Source organism: Carassius auratus, chromosome 27, assembly GCF_003368295.1.
Source record: "Carassius auratus strain Wakin chromosome 27, ASM336829v1, whole genome shotgun sequence".
Taxonomy (NCBI): domain Eukaryota; kingdom Metazoa; phylum Chordata; class Actinopteri; order Cypriniformes; family Cyprinidae; genus Carassius; species Carassius auratus.
The window spans coordinates 25,121,202-25,147,377 of NC_039269.1; the positions used below are offsets into that span (position 1 = coordinate 25,121,202).

At 38.5% G+C, this 26,176-nt stretch overlaps 1 protein-coding gene across 1 annotated transcript in view; it reads left to right on the forward strand.

Annotated features, from left to right (window-relative positions):
• Window positions 1-9,459, forward strand: part of LOC113046013 (ephrin type-B receptor 3-like) — a 33,146-nt gene extending 23,687 nt beyond the window's left edge. The window contains exons 13-16 of the mRNA XM_026206836.1: window positions 540-755; window positions 2,101-2,250; window positions 4,781-4,974; window positions 9,342-9,459. Coding sequence (XP_026062621.1) covers window positions 540-755; window positions 2,101-2,250; window positions 4,781-4,974; window positions 9,342-9,450 — 669 coding nt within the window. The 3' untranslated portion in view covers window positions 9,451-9,459. The remainder of the gene's footprint in view (window positions 1-539; window positions 756-2,100; window positions 2,251-4,780; window positions 4,975-9,341) is intronic.
• The last annotated feature ends 16,717 nt before the right edge of the window (window positions 9,460-26,176 follow it).

The following is a 26,176-nucleotide window of genomic DNA, read 5'->3' on the forward strand; positions in this document are numbered from 1 at the left end:
TGCATGTGACCTGTATTTAATGTAGTTTAGATCAAATTTTCTAAAGATTTATTTTAATGCACCATTGGCAAATGGAGTCGCCAATAAGCCCATTTATTTTGCTGTCCCAACTCTGTACGATAATATGGTCATTTGCATTTTATTATTAGAATTTAGCATTGTTTTATTCCGGCTCTGACCCTACCCGAAACAGACTTGCAGCCCAGCAGAGAGCCACAGCTTCAGAGTTTCTCTGTTCAGAATATGAAAATGAAAACATGTGGCTTTGATATTCTTTGTGAAGTGTGTAATTGAATTACGCTTTCAAACATTCAGTGCTATTGCAAAGGAAATTCCTCCATAAGGATTAGCTTTGTGGAGACACTTCTTCATAGCATTGGCATCCTGATACTCTGAAGAAGATTACGGGCTGCTGCGAGTAGAATTAGTCCAGCGGCTCTGTCAGAGTCAGGCTGATTGGAACAAGTCGAATTGGTGCGGTGTCGTGTTTACATCTGTTAATGTCACTCTCCCTCTTCTATTGTACTGTTCCCGCTCAGCTGAACGATGGCAGGTTTACAGTAACGCAGCTGGTTGGCATGTTGAGGGGGATCGCAGCTGGCATGAAGTATCTGTCCGACATGAACTACGTCCATCGTGACCTGGCTGCCCGTAACGTGCTCGTCAACAGCAACCTGGTGTGCAAAGTGTCCGATTTTGGCCTCTCTCGCTTTTTGGATGATAACTCGTCAGACCCCACCTACACCAGCTCACTGGTGAGTTTGATTAAGGTCACGCATGTTTGCTCTTTTTATATAATAATACAAAATAAATACTCAAAAACCCATCTTTTTTCTCTGGCTGATTGCATATTAAAATGTGCTGTGTCTGGTGTTTTCTTTTCTGTAATTCATGTTGTTTATGGTGTTAATGTTAATGATATTTGAATTATTGTACAGCACCTTGGTCAACAATTATTGTTTTTGTTGGTGCGATATATCTAAAGTTGAGTTAAGATACAATTTTAAAAAGCATAATAATAATTCATGGTCCATTTTATTGACTATTATTATTACTATGTTATTATACTATTATTACTATATTATTATTACTATTATTACAACTAACTATGATAGCTGTTTATGTTAGCATATATGATGGTGCTAGGATTTGTATTTTAATTGGTATTCATGATATCAGTTGACAATACCATGGTACTTTGCTTTACACCATGATTTTGAATGATTACCATACCATGTTATTTCAAACGATACTACGATACCTTGCATACTCTAAGGTATTTATGGACTTGATACATCTCCAAAATCATGTTAACATGGTGCTGTTTGGAATTTTTTTAGTTGTTGTTGTTAGTTTATTAACCTGAAAGTCCCCATGAAATCACTTTCTGCGGATTCAAGTCTCTGAGGGAATTTTCTGAGAGCATTTTATCGAAATCCAGGTGCCTGACAGAAATGTAGCGATATCTGCGCTTTACAGATACAGTGTGCATTAAGAATTGATAAGAACAGCCTTGACCATCAGAATCGGGAGTACAGATGGCATACTTGATATGTGGGAGAAGCCTGTCTCTATCTCTGTCTGCTGGAAACATATGGATGTAGTCAGTACAGTACGTGATGGCTTGTTCAGTGTGTCCGACATTATAAGCTCTGGATAAGGGATCTAAATGACTAGAGTTCTGTATAAATCCTTTCACTTTATTTTTAGCATCTACATCAACTCTTTTTGCTAAACATGTTAAGTAAACAGTTGTGTCTTTACCGGGCATGCTAGTAGACAGTGAAGATTTAGCACTAGCATGCTAGTTTAGCTCGTACTTTGCTTGGATTAGTGTATTGATTAGTCTTCCCATTCACGTTGTCTGTTTGAGGGATAGATCAAACCGTTATGTTTCAAGTTAGATTCCTGCCATTTTATTTTTACTGGTTTTCATCTCAGATTAATGAACCCAGCCGGATGGCCCGTGGGGAGGAAGCCATGAGTAGGGGCTGAGTCTTAGCACTAATTAGGCAGCTGAAGACTCGAGCCGTGTCGTTGGTTTTAAAGTCTGTGTTTGAATTTAATGGCTTCTCTGTGTGTATGTGTGTAATTGTGTAGGGGGGAAAGATCCCAATCCGCTGGACCGCCCCCGAGGCCATCGCCTTCAGAAAGTTCACCTCTGCGAGTGATGTGTGGAGTTATGGGATCGTAATGTGGGAGGTTATGTCATTCGGGGAGCGCCCATACTGGGACATGAGTAATCAAGATGTATGTCAACCTTTTATATTACATTACAAATTAATCTCCTGAAATCTCATGTTTAGGTGACATTTTAATCCAGAATGACAAGAAATGTGGATGTTTAAAAGATTTTATATTGTAATATTATACATGACAATTAGTCATATTTCTTTCGGAATTTTGATTACTCTAATGTATCTGGATGTATTCTCAATTGTGCTTTCATATTTATGCAGAAATTTAATTTAAAAAATCATTGTCTTACAGTATTAATAACAGAAAAAATACTGTAATAGCACTTTTATTTTTGAATAATTTTTTTAATCAGCTTACATAAAATGTAAGTCAATAAATACTACACTAAACACTTAATATTTAATATTTAAATGATATATTATTTGTTTGCTGTACAGCAATGATAATTACATTTTTCAATGCATTTATTATAATGGATTTATGATTATATCTATAAATTAATTATATAAATTTATAGTTATTCTATATTAATATAATGAATATATTAATTCTTATTTTTATTAATAGCAATTATTCATACTTTTATTTTATTTAGTAACAATAAAAAACAAAACTTTGATCAAATAAAAGGTAGTGTTTTTTGTCATTCAGATAATTCTCAGTGGTGATTATCATCTGCAGGTGCATCTAAAAAAATTTAATATTGTGAAAAAATTCTCTCTTATGTTGTAACTTATTTCTAAAAGTGAAAATTTCATATATTATAGATTCATTACTTGTAAAGTAAAACATTTAAAATACTTTTTTTTATATATATATGTAATTATTATTATTATTGATGATTAGAGCTTACAGCTCATGAAAGTCAAAAATCCAGTATCTCAAAATATTAGAATATTGCATTTGAGTTTCATTAAATGACCATCCCTACAGTATAAATTCTGCCTATCTCTTGTTCTTTGAAACCACAATAATGGGGAAGATCACTGACTTGGCAATGGTCCAGAAGATGACACTGACACCCTCTACAAAGAGGGTAAGTCACAGAAGGTCATTACTGAAAGGGGTGGCTGGTCACAGAGTGCTGTATCAAAGCATATTAAATGCAAAGTTAAATGAAAGGAAGAAATTGATGACCAAAAGGATGGCCAAATACTTGAGAATACTGCCAAGTAAAGCTGATTCAAATACTTTGGGAGAGCTTCACAAGGAGTGGACTGAAGCTGGAGTCACCACGCTCAGATGACTTCAGGAAAACAACGTCAGAAGCATCTTACCTGGGCTATGGAGAAAACTCAACTGTTGCTCAGTGGTCCAAAGTCTTCTTTTCAGATAAAAGTTAATTTTGCAATTCATTTGGAAATCAAGGTCTGGAGTCTGGAGGAAGACTGGAGAGGCACAGAATTAAAGCTGCTTGAAGTTCAGTGTGACGTTTCGGAAATCAGTGATATTCGGGGTGCCATGACATCTGCTGGTGTTGGTCCATTGTATTTTATCAAGTCCAAAGTCAGTGCAGCCATATACTGGAAGATTTTGGAGCAAGCTTTAGATATGCTGATTTCCTTTTCCAGCAGGACTTTAGCACCTGCCCACAGAGCCAAAACGACTTCCATATGGCTTGCTGACCATGATATTACTGTGCTCGATTGCAAACATGCCTGGCCTAAACCCCATATGGAATCTATGGGATATTTTCAAGAGAAAGATGAGAAAGAGTCAATCCAACAATCCAGACAAGCTTAAGGCTTAATAATACCTCAGAAGAGCCACAGGCTGATTGCTTCCATGCCACACCACTGATGCTGTCATTTGTGCTAAAAGATCCCCAACCAAGTATTGAGTGCATCAATATTCAACATACTTTAAAGAACTTGATTTTTTCTGTTTTGCAAATACTTTTTTATATTTGTTTATTTTTTTATTGACCTTAGGACATATTCTAATATTTTCAGATACTGGATTTTTTACGTTCATGAGCTGTAAGATCTAATCATCAAAATAAAATAAAAAATACAAATAAAAACATTGTGAAATGTTTTACTTTACATGCAGTGAATCTGGAATGTCAACATGAAAGTTTAACTTTTTGACATAAGTTAAAAAAATATATATATTCACGAATTTCTGATTTTCAGAGATGCACCTCTGTATACTGATTTAGATCAATCAGCATTTTAATAAAAAAATCACTATATATATATATATATATATATATATATATATATATATATATATAATTTTTGTCCAAGCAAAATATTATTATATTCCTTTACTTTGACTATGTGGTGAAATATGTCACAGACAAATTCATGACAGATTTCATGAGATCCATCCTTTCACATTTAATACTAATCTCTTTTATCAAAATGTTTATTATCTCTGTTCGGTGCTATAGTTTATGCTGTTTTGTCTATATTGCAAGCATCTCAGATGCTCTTATTTTCAACCCTTTTGACTTTATTATGGTTTAACGCTTATAACATTCTGGTCATATACTGTATGCCTAATAAAGCTCTGGATAATGCAGATTTTGTCCTAAAGCAAAAGCACAGTGTAATTGCTCTGTCTGTTGATGCTGTAGGTAATGAACGCAGTGGAGCAGGACTACAGGCTGCCTCCTCCCATGGACTGCCCCGCAGTGCTGCACCAGCTCATGCTGGAGTGCTGGGTGAAGGAGCGGAACATGAGGCCGCGCTTCGGACAGATCGTCAGCACACTTGACAAGCTCCTCCGCAACGCCGCGAGCCTCAAAGTGCTTACCAGCACAAACTCAGGGTGAGCAGAACACAGGCCAGATTAGACACGGGTCAATTATGGCTTTGACTTACACGGAAAGACTGGTCTTCCCACTCATATATATTTGTGAAATCCCAGTTGGCAGAGTATGTGGCAAATAGTACACTGTTATTGCTACTTTTACTGCTGAACACAAATTTTTTATATAATGAAACAAAAAATTTTATTGCTCAGATGTTGCTTTTTCATGATTTAGGATAAGTAGTGGAGTTTGGAGGTATATTTCATTTAAGTATCAACTTGTCTCAGATATATGAAATTAATTGTCATATAAAATAAAATAAAAAATACATATTAAATACATTTTAATCACATTTTCTAAATTTTTATTTAAAAAAATTTACTTTGTCACTAAAATGACTAACAAGTTGCAGTTGCAAGATACATTCACTTTTGCACAATATACAGTTTATATTACAAGAAGTAAAGTCACAGTTGTGATCACATTGTGCTACGTAAAGTCAGTTACAAGAAACAAACTCAGTTTCAAGACAAAGTAACATTTTGATATTTAAAATCACAATTAGAAGTCGTAATGGTGCGATATAGCCGCCTAGCACAGTATAAAGTTGAAATTACAAGAAATAAAATCAAACTATTTCCAATACAAAGTCACATTGTGAGACTTATAATGACATTTATGAGAATGAAAGATGCAATGTGACCAATATGTAAAGTCACATTTTGGGATATAAAGTCACAATTATGAGAAACAATGTTGCAATTTGAAAAAGTCAAAGTTCCAAGATAAAGTCACACTGTGACTTTTAAAATGACATTTACAAGAATCAAAGAGGCAGCTGCGATATTTAACATTGTGGGATATAGTCACATTTGTGAGAAACAAAATCACAGTTGCAGTAGTCACATTGTCACAAAAGAATCACATTGTGAGATTTTAAATGTCAACTAAGTCGCAATTGAAAGATATCTTTTGTGCAATTTACAAGAAAGTCACATTTTGAGATTTGAAATACCGTGGCTCAAAACATCTATAAAAATAGCTCAAAATAGAAATAGTGGTATATAGTGAGGGTATAGCATTAAAAATGAATAAGCGCTAAACTGAGATAGTTCAGTCTTGTAGAGAATTGAAGAAGATAAGTTCTCGAATTTCGTGACATTTAACTGATGTTTGTAAATATAAGCACAGTTTGAGACATTACTGAGACCTCGGCATAAGGGTATGTGGGATTACTAGGGAGAAACGTCTGAGAAACAGGAAACTTTGCTCTTCATTCTGTCTCACTGCAGCCTAGGAGACACAATGGAGATATTAAAAAGAGATCTATCTTTCCTCCGGGTAAAGCACAAGCTGAACGTGGCGAAAAATACCTATCACGATAAGCTTACCCCACCCCGCAACTCACTATGCAAATCATTGTTTACCGTGTAGGGCTCCTCACGAAAAGCAGTTTCAACCACATAAATTATCCTGCAAATAAATGCAATACATAACACTGCTGAGTCTTAGTCAAAATAAGCAAGCTCATTTCACTTGCGTTTGTAAACGCTGCTCTCGCCTCGAGCGCTTTGCACCGCACCGTCTTGGGAACGGAGTAACGGCTGACTTACACACAGTGCAGTGCCCTTTCCTCTTCACTGGCTGCTGTGTCTGCTCGCTGGGGAAGCTGGTTCGGTTCAGACTAGGGCTAGCGGAGGTGGTGGAGAGAGCTTAATAAGGGAGATGGAGGAGATGCTAAAAGAGAGCAATGACTTTAATTAGTTGGCTAATAAGCTTTTTAATGTGCCAGCAGTGGAGCCTCATGCCTAACGGTCGAGTGTGTACGGGTGCGTGTGTGGGCACGTCATGCCTCCGCGTGACGCTGCATGTTGATGGCCTATGTATGATTCATTTAAGTTTACATCTGTATGCACCAGCAGCCCTGGTCAGGCTGTTGACATGCCATGATCCAATCTCCAGAGACAGCTGTGTGTCTGTGTGCGTGATTACTGTTTTCACTCCTCAGTGAGAGTGTACACATTTGGCCTTTTTTTATTAGAAATTGAAGGAACAGTTTACCTCAAAATGAAAATACAGACGTCACCCCTCTCATGTTGTTCCAAACCTATATATGCTGATATTTTTCAATGTTAATCAATATAAGGATATTTTGAAGAATCTTTACACGACTCTTTCTGCACCAGAGTAGTACTTCATCCTGAATTGAATTGAGAATGGCTCCAATTCAGTTTTCTAAATTAAAATATAGTAGCAGAGTGTACACATTTGGCCTTTTTTTATTAGAAATTGAAGGAACGGTTTACCTCAAAATGAAAATACAGACATATATATATATATATATATATATATATATATATATATATATATATATATATATACATATAGGTGGATGGATGGATGGATGGATGGAAGAAGAGACAAATATGGCTGAATTTGTTAAGAAATGGCTGGCTGAATGAAGAAACGTGGGTGGATGAGTTAATGGATGGATTGATGGATGGATGGATCGATCAATGGATGAATGGACGGATGGGTGGATCGGTGGATAAATTGATGGAAGAACAAATACATGGCTGGATGGGTTAATGGATAGATAGATAAATAGATAGATAGATAGATAGATAGATAGATAGATAGATAGATAGATAGATAGATAGATAGATAGATAGATAGATAGATAGATAGAGACAAATATATGGGTGGGTGGATGGATGGATGGATGGATGGACAAATATATGGGTGGGTGGATGGATGGATTGATAGGTAGTGATGGATAGATGGAGGGAGGGATGGATGGATGGATGGAGAGACAATTATTTGGAATCATGGATGGATATATATATATATATATATATATATATATATTAGGGGTGTAACGATACGCGTATTCGTATTGAACCGTTCGGTACGACGCTTTCGGTTCGGTACGCGGTACGCATTATGTGTACCGAACGGTTCGTTGGACTAATTAATTATATTTGAAAAAAAAAAGAAATATAAGAAATATAATGATATGCGTTCAACAAGGTAGCCCAATAACCCAAACGACGTAACAGGCAACGCCCCTGACACTCCCGAAGAAGAAAAAAACACCAACTTATATGTTTATGTTATGTTATGACTCAGTCAGGCGCTCGCTCACTCAGTACGCGCTGAAGGCTCGTTGCAAAATGGCCAATGCGTTTAACAGACTAGAAAAAGAAGATGACTCTCAAACATATTGTTTGAGATGCATGATTCCATCTATGAGCTGCTCGATCAGAGTGACATGAGAGCCCCTCCTTAGAACATTATTTGTAAATCCATGTTATGGTAAGTGTGCACGTGAAGTCTTTGCACACTTTCTGAAATCCACACTGTGGTAAGTTTGCACACTACACTAGTGCTCTGCATTCTTTCTAAAATCCTATATAGTGAGGGCTTCGCGCTGTTGCTTCATTGCTTCAAAAAAAAAAAAAACACCAGCGGGAATACTTGAAACATGTCAACTCATTTACGCCGACATCACCTTATTGTGTCAGTATCTGGGAAAAGACGAAAAAAAGGAGAAACATGCACGCAAGAAACTATGCCTGCAGCATTTAGACACCAGTATTATAGCTTGCAGGGAATCCAAAGTGCACCCAAACACCAGACCTGTTGGTTATTTTAGGATCTTATATTTCTGGTCTGTTAAATGCATTAGACATTTTGCAACGAGCCTTCAACGCGTGCTGAGTGAGCGAGCGCCTTAGGGGCCGTTCACATGTCGCGCCTAAAAACGCGTGGAAAACGCTAAGCACGTCTTTCTCCTCCTTTCCAAAGCCTCGGGCAGAAGCGCTCATGAGGCGTCTGTCTTTGCTAAGCAACAATGACGTGCTCTCTCCATGAGACGCGGAAATTTCAGCGAAGGATAAATGGATTTGCAGCTCTAAAAATCACTTGCAGTAGCTCTGCTACTAAATTTATTTCAAAATTGCAATCCATATACAACTATGATCAGCTGTTCCTTCATCTTGGCTGAGTTTTCAACGTTGTTATGGGAAAGGATGAAGCTGATTGGTTAGTTCTTGTCACATGACCCGCGGTGCGCTTGCGGCATTCTGAAAAGTTGAGATGTTTTTGCATTTTGCTGTATCTAAAACGTACCGAACCGAACCGAACCGAACCGTGACATCAGTGTATCGTATCGAACCGAACCGTGAATTTTGTGAACCGTTACACCCCTAATAGATTATAATTAATTTGTAATGTGGTGTGTGACAAATTCAAATCAAATTGAAAGAGTTTTTTGACATTAAATAACTATGCTTTGAAACTAAAACCTTCAGTGCTGTCATATGTCAGTGTTTCTGTTTCCTGCATTAGCTGATTTTTGTATTTTGTACTTCCCTTTCTGTAGTGATCTCTGTCGAGTTGGCGGGACTCTGCCGGGCCATCAGAGGAAGAGTATAGGAGATGCACAAGACATGAAAGAACAAATGAGCCAAACTCTGCCCATACGGGTTTGACTGATTAAAGAAAACACCTGCTGAGCCTCCAGGCTAGCAACAAATTCCCATTTGAAGAGTAAACCTGACTGGGACAATCCATAAAAAGCCAATGGAAAATTACTGGAGCCGACTATTGCTTGAAGAGCCAATGGAAAACCTGTATACAATTTGGGACAGTGTTGCACCCCTCCCAAGGAGCCTGTGGAAAACTATGGCGTGTCCAATGGAAAACTCTATGGGCCTGACGGACAGCCTGTGTATGGGGCACCTGGGGAGTGCTGGGAAAACACAGCACATGTTAATTGGAATTCTGTATGATGGCGCCTGAGGCAATCGTCTTTGTTCTTTCCTTCCCTTTTGTCATGACTTTCTCGTGTTTACACTGAATTTTAATTACATGGATCAAATTGACGACGTTTCTACTTCTCAGGTTTAGTTTGCATGTTTGCATGTGTTTCTCTAATGGCAAAAAGCGATCACTCTCTTCCATAACTCCAATCCCTTCCATTCTTCCTCTCATTTGCTGAGGCCACAAACGATAAGATGGACTCGGGAATTATAAGATAACTGTAATAATGTTTTAAAAATGTATTAAATGTAAGCCCGGGCTGTTTGATGTTGGCTTGAGGATATTTTGCCGCTCTTTTTCCCTCAAAGACTTGCTTCTTCTGATCTTTTCTTCATATTGAAGAAAGGAAGAGAGGAGTGGAACACATGAAAGTTTCGAACTAGCCAGGATGGACTCAAACTGAAACTTTCAGAAAGGGAAGAGGACATTTTCAAAGAATGGAAAGTCCTTTAAGGGCGAGTTGACTTTAAAAAGCAGACTGTTACGATTCAAGAAAAGTGTTTTATTTACCTCTGTTGTATTTTGTCTTCCATGAAACGCTCTTGAGAGATTTCTCCACATGGAGGACTTTGGACTGTGATTTAAAAACTCTTGTTTTCTCTGCCTGTGAGCAAGGGGGAATTGTACTCTTTGTGTGTATACGTGTGTGTGTGTGTGTGCGTGTGTTCAGTATGCTAATGTATGCTTGAGAGAGCCAGTCAAGCTCTACAGCTTTACATGCATGCCATATTCCAAACTCAAACCTATCCGAGAGGTGAGACAACGGCAGTTTGACTCGAGAGCTGTTGTTTGATGAATATTCCACTTATTTTAATTCAGTCTGTTCAAATATGCATAACTGTGTAAATAAATGCCTCATAAGAACTGAAGAGTCATCGAAATGATTATAATGGCTGATTTACGAGACCCATGACACCCACATGAAATGTTCCAAACTAGTTTATTCAGTGCATACTGCAACAAAACGCTACATTACTGGTTTTTGTTTCACACCCTATTGCACATGCAGCAATAGGCAATAATCAAATGACAGTTTCCCCTAAAATATTTACCCTCTCATATGAAGCATTAGGAAGTCAAGTTAATGTCAGTGAACGAGTTTGTTCAGACAATTCATATGGTTAAAAAATAATAATGATATCCATATTTAAAACTATTCTCTCACTTCCGCTAACTGTAGTACATGCAAGACATTCCAGGCAGAAGACGTAGGATGTATGTATTGTGCACGTGCTTAGAGCAAAGGAAGAAAGTTTCCTTATTTCAGCAAAGGAAAGCCAGTCAACTCTTGGCTTATATCGAATCCTCCTACATTTTTATTTACAAATCCTTGTTTTGTGCTTCTAATTCATAATCAGTGTTTTGTTGTACTCTCTCCTCCACACTTCTGTGTTCATCACTAATCACTGGCAGGTGCACCTACATCCTACGTCATTCGACAGTTAGCGGAAGCATGAGAAAAGTGTTTATAACGTTTTGAATATGGATATTTTTCATACAAAAACGCATGGATTCGCTACAGGTGGCCTTTATTTATCTCCCCGGGCCATCTGAGGCACGTTTTATTATGGATGATTATTTGAATACTTTTGGAATATTGAAGAAAAAAAATGCCCAGTCCAAGCTCGGACGCATAAGGACAATTTTTTATATAAATCCAATTGGATTTGTCTGAAAGAAGAAAGTCATATACACCTAGGATGGGAGGAGTGAGTAAAATAACCCTTTAATATTGCAGTTAATATTCGACATTTTTACATATATATCAATTCAACTATTCAAAGGTTAAATATAATAGCTACATTTTGTTAGTGGCTCTTTCAAAAAAGTAGCTTGACTTGAGTTTAACTACATTAAATTTTGATTCACTTGTTGTTTTTACCAACTAATTTCAAGTTTCCTCTATACTGCCAACATAACACCATTCCATGTGCGGACTGTCGTCCAACTTCCAATTATCCACAAGTTTGCCCTTATATATAATAAAGTATAATCCCCCTGAATCGCCAGCACTTATTTCTTTACGAGCAGACTTGGAAGGCTGTTTGTCAGTCTGATCAGAGCTTCTCTATCTCTTGTGTATCTCCCTGATTTCCCAAGTCAGATCTCCCTCTGCGTTGAAGCTCTGCATTCCCCACGCTGCACAAAAGCACGTTTGATCTTTCCAATTACGCCGGCCGTTCTGTGCAAGCCTGCAGATCGGAGAGAACAGCTTGGCAGCAGAATTGGTTGCACATCAGGCTCTTTTACTGGCGGAGTTATTCGCCCAGAGGTTCAGATCCATGTATCTGCCTGTGCTGCTGCCTCATCAGGAGAAAGGGACTGTTTGGGCCAAAAGTGCAGTAATAATCACAATGCGTGAACTCTCATTAAGATGGTGGAGGGATGTGTGTGTGGGTGGTTGTGTGTTTGTGTTTATGTGTGTATGTCTGTGAAAGAGGAAGGGAGAGTGTTAGTGTGGGTGGTTGAAAAACAGTAGCTTTGTTCCAAAACCTAGTGAGCTGTCGTGCTGTTTACTGCCTACATAAGCATCCTGACAGTAATGAAACCTCATAAGTGACCACTGCAGAACACTACATAGGCAGGATCTCTACATATGTACAAACAAATGGCTCAGTGCAATGGCTCTATATGTTAGCATGCTGCCCACCAGGCTATTGGTGCTGTACTGATTATATTTTAGCATGTTGCTAAGCTAAACATCTTGAAAGTCAATTATTGACTATTTTGAATTATTGACTATTTAAAAAACAAACGGCATTCATGCATTTTAATAGTTACAAGTTAGCATGTGACTATGCCTAATCTTACAAGTGACCGCTACTACATAGGCAGCAACTCTATATGCTGCAAATAGAATTTCACACAGCCTTGATTTTCCTCTGATTTTAATGGTTGCATGCTTGTTGCTAATCTAAACAGCCAAACACTTGGTGAAATCATAACCTCACAAGTGACCACTACAATATGTTCTACAAAGGCTTCATTTTTTAAATGGTTTAAAATATGGTGACCATATGAGCCATTTTCCCAGGACGCGTCCTTGCCTTCTATACTGCCTAAAACATCCAAAGTAGTTTGACCAATAACATGCAGGTATGTTACATAATCAACCAATCGTGGCCTGTGAGAAGGTGAGATCTACAGAGAACGATCAAAGCAATGCAAATACACATACATGTTAGGTGTTTGTTCGTTCATTCAACTTGAAGCGTTGCTGCGAACTGATCATTGTATGACACCAAAGTACCAAGAGAGTGATTTGAATGCATAAGGAGCCGTCTGACTGCTCTCTATAGCTCTTATGAATGTCATACAATGATCGAGCTGCACAGCACAAACAGCCAAAATCTGGATATTTTAGGCAATATAAAAATCCTGGCAAGGACGCGTCCTGGGAAATGGCTCATATGGTCACCCTATTTTAAAAGGCTAAACACCATGTTGCTAAGCTAAACACCCTGGAAGTCATAACCTCACAAGAGGTTGTGATGATAGGCTATCTCTGCATAGACACTAACTCCATATATGCTGCAAACTTATAGGACACCATCGAGAAGTCTGAATTAACTGTTACTTTTAATGGTTGTATTGTTTGTTAACATGTTGCTAAGCAAAAAACCCTTAATGTCATAGCCTCACAAGTGATCGTTACAATATATTCTATAGGCAACAATTCTTCATAGCATTCCACACAAGAATGTCATTTTTCCTTTCAATTTTAATGGTTGTATGTTAGTATTTTGCTGAGAAACTCTGTACATAGGCAGCACCTCGATATGCTGCGAAACAAACAGCATTTCACACAGGAACCTCAATTTTTTCTCAGATTTGAATGGTAATAAAATTTTAAGCCAAATACTGTCAAAGTCAAGTGACCACTACAATATGTTCTATGTAGGCAGCAACTCTAAATATGCTGCAAGCAAAAAGCATTTCACACAGAAGCCTCAATTTTATTTTTGAGATTTTAATGGAACACGTTAGCAGGAAGCTAAGCTAAACACCCTGAAAGTGACCGTTACAAACATACATGTTGCAATTTTAGATATGATGCAAACAAATTGCACACAGGAGTCTGATGTTGTTTCTCTGATGTTGATAGTTTTATGTCAGCATGTTTCTAAGCTGGTATTCAGTTACGTTAAAATGTTAAAAAAGAGGTCTTAGTGTTTGTTTGCTAATCTAAACACTCTGAAAGTCGTAACCTCACATGTGACCTCATAACTTTTTTTTTTACTATTCTTATTCTACATGTTGTGGGTGTCATTTTAAATTACTTTGAAATATAGTTTAATTATTTTCAGTATTCACTTAAGCAAGGCTATTTCTAATCTAAAAAAAATTCTCATTACATCCTACTGGATTTATTTTTCGCTGTGCTTCTTGAAGTGCATTCTGGGATTGCCATCTCTGTGGAGAATACATGTGATGCTGCTTTAGAATTTGGCCAGAATTAGATATCTAATGAGGCAGCATAATTAAGATTGGAATTAAGGTTTGGAACAGCCTTCAAATCGGGAGCGTGCCCATCATGCCTTCGAATGCTGTCTCCATAGTTTTGGAACAGTGCATGTAGGTTTGTGGGAGGACAAGGAAGACGCAGACAGACGGCCCGAGAGTGTGTTAGCATCTGTGCTGCAGGAGAGAAAGATAGCAAATAAGAGTGAATGGTGGAGTGTAACTGCGTGCTGAAGACTCAGGGGGTTGTCAGAGACACATCACGGCATGTTGCAGAAGTCGCGTCGACGTATAACTAACGTTCTCTCTGTACGTCTGTAAGTGGAAGCTGTCAGGACATGCTTGTTGACTGTCGGCTCAGGCTCGAAATTCCAATTAGATGGACATGGCAGATTCGGCATGTATACGGGATGGAAAACAGCTCGCGGTACAGTTATCGCTACAGATGTGGGAGGATGTGCCGACCTCTTTCAATTTCCATGGGTTTTACACTGATGACAACAAGATTTTTTTTTATTTCCGAAGAAAATGATCGGTGCTTGCAGTGCAAAAAAACAAGCTGCCATGATGCTAAAGCATTTTGGGTGACTGCCAGAATGTTGCTATGCAGTTTACAAGGCGTTCTGAGTCATTGTTATCACGTTGAGAACAAACCGTATGAATTGAGGCATAATTCATGTCTTTAGTGTGGAATGAGTTACACAATGAACATGCCTATATACGTATAAGCACAAATAACAGTAATGATTTTACCCCAGCATTTACTGCTAATTACAATTCTGTGCACTGCTTCAGTGGCGCTGCGTAATTGTCTGTAGCATCGCACCTCTCCTAATGGATAAGATTATCTTTCTTAGAGACCGTTCTGCCCCATTGATTTCCTCCCACATACACACGAGAGCAACACTGTGACACCATCACAGCATCTACTGACATTCATGCTCCTTCACAAGTGTTTATCCAGCGTCTACATGACAAGACAGTGCAAAAAACAGGCGGAGGTGTAGATATGAATGCACTGTTGGTTTGTACTTGTTTATTTAATAACCAGACACAAGAATTACATGCTTGTTACCTGCCGCCCATGTAAAGGAAACTACATAGAGTAACTACTGTATGTGTACGAATTGCTATTTGGGGTTTCTAGTAACTACCAGCAGTATAATAAGTTAAAAGTAATTGTACCTATTTCTGTGGGTGACAAGTAAGACAACCTAAGCCAAGTGAGTTGTTGGCTGACGGAGATTGATTACCATTTAGATCCAAAACCTGCATTTTCAAATGCATCATCTGTGACGGCTTTTGTTCTCCTTTAGTTCATCACACTCTATAGCTTTTGTGAGAGCGCAGTGTGCGGCATGCAAATATGACTGAATGAATGATGTCATCGCGCTGCTTACGAGTGAGCGGGAAATCAACCAAAAGTAAAGGATACAAATGAGAACGCTGATTTCGCAACAACCTAATGAGGTTTGAATCTAATGTTTTGGTGCACTTTCTCAAAGCACTCACATGTTTGGTTGTGGCAGTTTGAGTACATTTGACCACATAAACATCTACACTATGAAGGTCTTCCGTTTAAATGTATTTTCTACCTCTGGAGGAGGTTAAAAGTAGACAAGCTGGCCACTCCATTCACACCTGTATTTAGCATTGTCTACTTGTGATCGGATTGATGAAAACACATCTTAATATCTGTGTAAACAGAGCCCTAGTGATGGCAATGAAATGTCTGAACACTAGTCAAAAATCACTTGTAAATAATTTTTTCGGCAATAACAGTATAGCTATTGGTTAACATTATTTTCCCTGCCCACACAGCCTTGATGACATCAGCTATAAATGAAAGTTGTTTGAGATGCGGAGCCTTCATTTTGATGAAAGAACTTTTTTAGAATTACATGCACCAAAGAATCATAACAGTAAGTCCAGTGTGTGAAGAAGATAAATAACATACATTTTGATTCCATGAGATTTGAGGCACTCCATAAGATTTAAAAAAACACAGATGGCGCTCTTTTATGAAGCTCAGCCTGTGCATTCCCCACGTGAGATCTCAACCTTTCGTCAAACACTCCTTGGATTATTAGTGTGGACGTCAAGCTCACCTAAACCTGCAATGTTTGAGTCTTCGGGGCACAGGGGGAGCTGACCTGAGACCAGCCTTTAAAGGCACATTTAATGCCTGTCATTTATATTTATAGGGCACTTTGACTTAAACACCTAGTGAAGCGCTGCAGTCTTTCACTGCCCGCCTGAATGACTGAGTGACTTTCACCTTAGAAGGGCGACATCCCTCAGAATGGACTTTTAAGTGCTAGCACAGGGGCTTCCAGGGGCCAGATAAAGACTTTCTTACACTAGAGCTCAGTCACATTTTGGAAAGCACAGATTAGAGTCCCTCTGTTTGCCGATGGGATTTCAGGGGTTTGAGACCCCCCCCCCCCCCCCCCCCCCCAGTGGTGTTCCTGCCAGCAAAGCCAGATTGTAAATCAGAGGAGAGAGGCAAAGAGAAGCAGGAATAAAGAACCAGCTGGAAGCTCATACATTATCCTTGACGTCAACATACAGTAGGGATATAGACCTGTGGAAAGCACAGAGGGTTCTTTTCAGAGGCCTAATAGGCACACCAGGTCTCAGGGACCTGCTGAGGAGACCACCCTGCTCAATTCCTATCGACTTTGACAAAGTGAAGTGGCCCTCGGGACATTGGTGGGAAACCCTGAGAAAATCTGCACCGCATCCCTCCGAGTTTCCCTTCTCCGCCCGTTGCATTTTTTTCCACCTTATTTCTCTTGTTCCTTATTCTTTCCATCCGAGCTGCAACTGACATTTGCCACCTGAGTCATCCAGACAGAGATGGACCAGATACTCCCTTACGATGAAGTCATGCCAATGACCCTTGTCCCTCCCCCACCTTCCATTTGCGCTCCTATCCTCGCCTTCAGCAGAGATATTAATAGCATCCGCTCCTGCCTTCGTTTGTTTACCGGCAGTTGCAAAAAAATTGTCTATAATACAGTACGCTGTGATATATGAATGCTGCATATAGGCTCTGTTCCAAATCCTTTGGGCTGCCCTTAACATCCTAAACGTCTTGGAACCTCATATGTGACTCATTTAGAAATCTCTATATAAACAGCTACACAAATAGCACTCAACATGGGAGATTTGATTAGTGATCTAAACTGAATTTGACATTAGCATGTTGCTAATGTTGTGATTACCTAATAAGTGCAAAAATACATACAAAATTGAGTAAAATGAATTGTTACTTTTAACTGATTTACATCTATCTATCTATCTATCTATGTAGCTAGCTAGCTAGCTACCTATCTATCTATCTCTTTCCCCTTTTTCATGTGCAGGGCTCCATAGGGGTTAAGAGAGAGTCTTCCTGTCAGGATGTATAGTATACTTACATTTTTGAACTTACAGCCTTAAAAGTATACTCCTTTTTGTACCGAGCAGTCAGCACATGCACAATAGAAAATGTCATCCTTGTCCCATGTCTCCACCATTTACATCCCAAAATTGCAGGTGATAAAAATTTATTTTTACTTGTTTAAAATAGAGTTGCATGAATCTCCCTATCCACTCATACAAGTGTTTATTAACGCAGATGTCTATCGTTGTCTAAGTATTCGACCAATAAACTTCACCATGATGGTTTCTAAATTCAGATGAACTGTTGTCCACAGGGACCAGTGTTAATACTGAGTAAAAATAGAGACTGAATTAACTAAATACAATTTCTTTGATTAATACTAAGAATAAAATTTAGCTGAGCGTCAAGCTGTGTTGTTGTTGATGGCTGCCACAACAACATCATTAAACTGTATGAATTCCTGGAAATTACTTGTTTTTGTCACCAACAATTTAAAAAAGAATGTCCATGTCATATGCATTCGATTCCATGCCAAAGACTGATGAGAGATAATGATCATTTCTTGCAGTGCTTGTTAAAATAATCCCCAAAGAAGAAATATGAGTGCTCTTATCATTTTGTGGACAAAAAGCACTCCAAACTTCACAGCGATTCAGAGCTATATGTAGGAAATAAACGCCCACCTGTTATCTATGTAGTTAACCTCGGGTCGCTATATGTCATCTACCCACTCAATAAACTTTGACAGGCAAGGCACTGCCAAAAGATGATCATTACGAAAATGTAAAGTCTCAATGCTATGAAAAATAATTTTTTTTGAGCTGTTTTCATAGGTTTTACGTTACCGGCTAGGGGAATATGCTTTGACTAAACACCAGTAATGTAAAACAGATTCTGGTAGGAATAAGGCGAGACTTCCACGTTCAGGAAAGCGTGGACATTTGGGGTTTTTAAATGCTGCCTCCATAGACAGCTCACCGGGTTTTCAAGCACAAAATTCCACGTGTCTCTGATGATGAGGCCCACCTTTAAGAGCAGCATTATGCACTTGTCCACTCTAGATGCACTCTAGTCATTATAAAAATGCTGTGAAATTCCACTAAAATATAATCAAGAGCATTGGATATTTTAGAGGGCTCTAGTATACAGCAAAGATGGTGTTAAAACGAATCAGTGGCACAAATTAGTAGAGTCCACCCTAACCCAGGGTCAAATGTTTTTGGGGATGATCCAAAAAGCAATTAAGAAGCATGCGAGAGGAAATGCGATGATTGATTGTTCTCAGAGGGCCGTGTTTTACAATGCCCCTGTCCTTGCCGAATGGTTGCTATGGCAACAGGAAGAAGGAGGTGGACTTCAGGAGCGGGAGAGGATGACAGATCAGTTTTGGAGAGTATTGACCCTCTGTTCTTTTCAACTTGTCTTCCATTCGAGGCTGTAGCGCGGAATACTGCATTTTAATCACCCGATTTAAAATGGGATTCATGGAACGGCCCCAGCAACTGCTGAGTCACAGCTTTCATAAGACAAATGAACTTTCATATGTGAGTGGTGAATGATATATGCATCGTGCAAGACGTCTGAGCTCTCGGAGATGGATTTACATGCCATTTGCGAGTCCGTTTAATGCCGTTTCACCTCTCAGGGAAGTGACGTGCGTTCATGCGGGCTGAAAATATCAGCGTACCTGAAGTCACGAATTAAACTGTTTGAGTTGATGCAATGATGACGGCCCTGACATGCTTTGAAGTGCATTAAAGTCAATTAACGTGTCTATTGCGCTGACACGGTATGTAGATTTAAAACAATTATAGATGCAGTTAACCTTTAAAAAAATGACGAGGAACCAGGGCACTTAAATCTCCAGAGATGGCAGTGTACATGTTACCTAATCTTATTCTCGAACGAATCAAAACCACTTATTGGAGTTGTTGCATTTAAAGAACAAAGTGGCAATGATCAGTTTAGCATTTGGCCTTATTTGTCTTAATTGGACTAGTCAGTGTACCTGTCTGTTTGTTTGTTTGCTTGCTTGCTTTTAAGGCGTGAGGAGGAAGTCTACTTCAATCCCATCAGGGACGACCACCCAAACAGCAGCTGTGCTTTCTACCACCCTGAAACTGCCAAAGCCGTCTTCAAAGCGGTGGGACAGATGTGCCCCGAGATTAGTTTTTGGCAGACGAAGTGCGTCTGTTCGGGCGGCTGATCACACAAGGTTGAGTACTTGTATTCAGATAAGAACTTGCTTTGGAGGACCAGGTGCGTGATTGCAACAAATAAACTGACTGCAAATGGATTCCTATTGTCCACAAGCTGCGTCTGGCTATAACGCCCAATTACATGAACTGTGTGTGTCGCCGAGAACAAAGGAGGTAGAGCCTAGGAGAGGGAGATATGATCAGAATGGAATATTAGTCTGCCATTTACTACACAGAATATACCCTGTACTACATTATGGATTAATAAATATAGGTTACATTGTTGTCACATGACCTCACAGAGCACAACAGTAAAATTCACATTCATTAGAGTTAAGTCCCGTTCACACCAAGAACGATAACTATAAAGATAACTATAAAGATAACGATATTAGCGTCCACACCAGCGAACGATATCGTCTGTTTATTCTGAGCGCACGTGCGTCTGCCGCTTTAAATCCTTGAGCTCGTTATAGCAGGGTGGATTCTGATTGGATGTGTCAATATTTGTATTGTTCATCAGCTGGAAAAAAAATCATTCTGAAAATGATTCCAACGATACCGTTTCTCTATGCCTTTATCGTTATAGTTGTAGTGTGGACTCTGCTATTTATTAATATTGAGAACGATTTTTAGAACTATATCTTTATCGTTATCTTTATAGTTATCGTGCTTGGTGTGAACAGGCCTTTACTATTACATGGCCATGAATAAAGAAATAGGATTTTTGCTTGCATAATTGTTTCGTTACATCATCGAATGCATTGCAATGTGGAAGACAGAACCTAGTGCAATGTGCTTTTTGCTAAATGTAATAGGCCACTTGGTTATTCATACCAGAAAATTTGCATACCATGTACTGTACACACTGCATATGTCAGAAAATAGAACTATGCTAGGATGCTATTCTGACCACAGTCAAGAGAAATGTCAAAATAGAAAAGTGTGAGGGGGAAAAAATCAGCGGGTGTATGAGATGGGGAAGACGTGATGTTTGAAATGTTGGATTTAGTGGCATCTATTGTGGAAGTCAGACACCACCGGAGGAAAAAATTCATGGAGTTTTGGCACTGGAAGATATAGATGTTTGTGTCAACCCTTTATAAACTCACTTTAGGGAATATTTCCAGTTAAGGTTCAATTCTATTGACAAAGTGTCAGAGTAATGTTCAAAAATAACAATAATTCATTCCTTTGTTTGAAAACACTTACATCTCAAAATTACAGTATGGATGCACAATAACATATCAGTTATCTTTCTATGCAGCTAGTGTTTTTGTATTATTATTATCAATCGTATCAGACAACATAATTTTTTTAAGTTGTACATGCTAATTACCAGATTTTTTTTTTCCTTTTTTGTCATCTAGCACTTACTTTTTTACAAATATTGTTCAATGTAATCTTTAGCAAATCTTAAAATGAATATGGGGAGCTGTGCATTCTTTGGTAATGCATAACCAGATGTCCATCCACCAAAAAAAGTACTTCCAGCTCGAAAAGAACAATTTAGACGAGTTATAGATCAAATACTAGACAATTTTACTGAATTATTCATATAAGTGCTTTAAATAAAAATACTGCCTTCACATTTCTGCCTTTAATCCCTCTGGCCTTTGTAAGTGCACTACTTTAAACAAGACTTTCTGTTTGTTTTATAAAGGAATGAGTCAAGTTGTTTTCAATGGTAATTGACAGCATACCACAGATACTGTTGCTAGAGTTTGAGCTGCATTTAACCCAGAATATTCTTTTAAACAAATCACAGGGGACAGCGTGAAGCCAGTAGGCCCTCGGGGGGGACTTTGACGCCCTTCAAACGTCAGTACTATCGTTTAACAGCATTATATTATGAACCATTTAGAGCAACCTACTGTGGACCAACTGTGGAGTTGTAACCCCCTGAATTCATAAAAGCATGTCCTTGAAGAGTTTTTCCCAAGAAAGGAGGCCCTCTTACTTACAGTTAGCAAAAACAGACTGTGAAAGTGACACTGCGGCGGGGCTAAATTGGATTGATTATGTGATTAATGGTGACACGGAGGTTAGCTGGAATATTCCTTTGCTCCTGCAGTGACACTGTCATCAAAGCTCTGGCATGTAGACAAGACTGAGGTCCCTTTAATCAGATTTGCTAAAGTGAAAACTCTCCTGTGCACAAAGGCACCATTGATACGTGGTGGGTGTCAACAAAGGAAGAGCTTCGACAAGGGGAACGGGGGGTAGCTGGAGAAAAGAGTGGAATCGGATGGGGGGAGGGCATGAATGAATGGGTGCATCTCATTGTAAAGTTAACATTTGTATGGGCTAGACGAATCTGCCGGAGGACTGCTGAGGAGCACAACTGTCACTCAAGCAGCAACTCAACATGTCAGCAGTATCTAAAACTGCTTAAAAACATAATGCAGAAGATACATGGCTTTGGGAACTTGACATAAGACATCCGAAAAAAAATTGGACTTGTTGGTCACTTATGGTCTTCACATTTTTGCTTTGAGAGGAATTGGATTTTAGAAATTTTCTTATTTTATTTTTTTAAACAAACAATAAGTCATGATGTATAGATCAGAAGAAAAATATATCTTTACTTAGTATTTCTACTGAAAATAGTCTTTACTCCACATTCTTTTTAGTGTATTGGCTTAAAGGTGCTGTATGTAGGATTTACACCGAGTGGTTGAAATAGGTATTACAATCCAAATTCAAAATATTGGAGATGTTTTTTTTCACCGGGCTCCTCATCTTTAGACTTGATGCACATGTAGGTTATTGAAAATGAAATAGTATTTTCCGCCAAATGTCAACCCGGGATGCCAAAATACAATTGGTTAAACTGCCAGTGGACGGGTTTCACAAACCAAAACAACTACAGACATTCCGGCCCAGAACGTACATTTTCAAAGGAGAATAACTGACTGTAGCATTGTTTTTTCAGATAAACAAGTATTTTAACTTAGCATATTCCTTAAATATCTGCAAACATATTATGGTATTTTTATGCGTCAAAAACTTACATACAGCACCTTTAATTGAATTATTTATTGCATGCATAATTGCCACTTGGGTTTGGTTAATCAAATTAGCATTAGTCAAATACATTTGTGCTACCCTGAACAGTTTAGAGCTCAATCTGCTGTCATAAATGGGTTGTTTATTGAGCGACTCATTAACTACAAGTTCACCTACGTGCTCTGGATTCATGTGCAGAAAACATGGCATTTGCCATCGGTTTCCAATGTAAACAGCGTGTCTCACATTATATTCCGGATCAGCTGAGGACTAGTATACAGCACCAGAGGTACTTTAATCCAATTCTGGAAGTCTGAATTCATTGCTTATATTTCGCCCTGTGTCTCTGTCACGGTATTATGTGTGGTGGCAGGGCGCACACAAGCTCCCCTTTCACAGAGAAAATCACACAAGGCTTTGGAAATGAAGTTACCAATACAGGGACAGCAGATTCAATTAGGGACAAAGCCCTGGACAACAGTGACCTTCCACTGGCCTGCTTCTCCTACACTGTATTCCAGTTGGATTGAATTCAGTGGGAAATATCCTTAATCTACTGTAAGTGATATCAGATGATCTTTAGCCCAGCAAAAAAACATTCTACAGTTCTTGCGCCAAACATACCCTCACTGGATGCATGAGATGTGGATTATTATGAGTTCATTTTGGAATAAGTGGAAAATTTTTTCCAGATATTAATATCAGCGTGTAATGTTTCTTTAATGATGAGGTCTGGACGCATCTATCGTACGCAGATTTTCCCAGCTCCGAGGGAATGCGTGCAAAATCCCGGCAACGCATAAATTAGTTTTCTCAACAATACCTGGAACGTCTACCACAAAAAAATGCATTCCTGCTTTGAACAAAATAAAAGGCTTGCAAAAACGGATATGAAAGATTCTCATCAAATTTGATTTTCAAGGTGTGCAAGCGTCTCCGAGACGCCAACCCTAAAGAAATGTAATTTCCACACTTGCATATTTAAAAGACCCGCTGGAGTGAAGAAAGAAAAGGAAGGAGAAGCTTAAAATCTTTGTGGATACAAAACAAATAGACGTCTAAATTGTCAATGCGCAGTGTGGCTAGGGCGACAAAGCCGCCTGCACTTCAGGTTCAGTCTTAGTGCCAAGAGGACAGCTGGAGGGCCGCCATGTTTGTGTTAAGGGAGAAATGGTGATACACAATGGCAAATTGGACTGAAGCCCCCCAGCTGAGCCATTGTGTCTCCCACTGAGTGCCGAATGAGAGAGATTCCTGAGAAAATGGCCTGTGCTCCCAAACGCACGCACATCCTCGTGCAGAAAGAGGATCAGCGAGGTGTGCGTATAATAAGTCCAACACAAAACCAGACGTGCAGAGGCTTAGACTTGCAGATCCACCCTGCCTCATCGCAGCGCCATAACCTAAACCTGTTCTCTATCAAAATAAAGCTGCATAACCGCAGTAGAGTTCTCGCCTGAGCAGTTATTCAGCGCCATTTCTGCGGTTCGACTGTTGCGCTCAGTGGTTAATTGAAAAACATCAATAAGACCCTAAGATACATTCATTTGATTGTTTCATTCGGGTGCAGTTGTGTACTTCACAAGTGGACAAATGGAATCATTGTTTTAAACAGCTTCTGGACAGCTGACAAAAGCAGATTATGTACATTTTTTAAAGTTTACCCCCTCTAGGCTAAGACGTAGCCAGTCGCTAACTGCTATCTTTGTTATTGCTGAGTAGCACACAGACTGGCTATTGTGTAAGGCAAAAGATAGGATTTGCATGCATGCTAGACAGGATTACACACTCCAGAGTCTGGGTTGAGAGCCTGGGCCTCATTTCCAATGTCCCATTGTAGACATATACTGAACCAAAGACTAAAACATCCTCAAAATGAAGCAAACATTACAAGTTTACGTCTAAAACAGCACCGAAATTAGCACCAGACTAAATCCCACAACCTTGTTTGGGCAGACTTGTTGATTCGTGTTGTTACGGGCCGGACAGGACTAATCCATTAATCCCTGGTGGCTGATATACATATCAACTGCATTTTAATCCCCCTCCACAGGACCACGGGGCTGAACGTTCAACCTCCTGCATAATCCATTTGATTTCACGTCTGCAGTTAGCACGTACACAGCCCGTATACATGTCCTTTTAGAGGCGACAGGATTACTTTGACCGAGTCTCCTGTGGTGCTAGGTGTGAATTTGCCCAAGTACAGCTATTGCTCGCACACCTCACGGTGACCTGCAGCATTAAATATAAATGACTTTTAAATAATACATTGATACACAGTGGTGAGATATTTTCTGCAGTGCTGCTATCTGTGTGGGGTGTCAGCTCAGCCATTATCTAAAAGTAACAAGTGAATTTGTCATGTGAAGTATTACTTAAGTTGAAGGCAGAGGAGGAATTATGCAAAGTTGGACTCTTGCAAATGCACAGGAACCAAATGGATTGCTTCGAATGAATCTTCTTGGTTCTAGGACAAGTTAAACATTTGTGGAGTAATGTTGATAACCACTAAAATGTATTTATGCTTGTTTAGAAGTAGTAGTGATAGTGATAACTCATTAATAAATAAATACGTACATATGTAAATAAATACATTGCATTACTATATTTCTGAAGCAAAATTTCTGTAATAGTATTAATAAACTGGATGCGTTTCAAATACACAATAACCAGATTTATATCCTGAATAAATCCAATATTAAATTCAATTTCTTTCAACCTCATACTTTAAAAATCTAAAGTGAGTATTGCTTATTCCACAGCTAGATATATTGTAACCATTCTTTACTGAATTAACATATTTAAGATGATTCTAAGCAATATGAATAATTCATTTTGAAAATATATTTTATTACATTCATAATATTAATAACAATTGAATGAAATGTAATAGTAGCAGACTGTGCCTTTTTGAGTGTAAAAATACATTTATTTCATTTATTTTCAAATATGCATTACCTTAAGTGTATTAGTTATTTTAAAACTGTGTAAAAATATTAAACTTCTAAATATTTTTTTGGTGTACAGTGAGGCACTATTACAGATTCAATAGCATTCCCATAAGATGCAAAGAACAAGACTGTTGACATGATTTTAGTGTGGAAAAATCATAAAATGTGAAATTATATTAAATCTTATATTCAATTCAAAACTCTGTCGCCATGACAAAATTCCATAAACCTTAAAACCCCAAAATCACATTAAAAATAATAGTTTTAAACAGTTTTACAGCATGAAAAATACAGAGGACCAGAAGAATCAATGTTTTTTATAAAATTCTAAGCCTCACATTTCTTCCTTTAAATTCCACATAAATTGGCCCCATTCATAATTCAC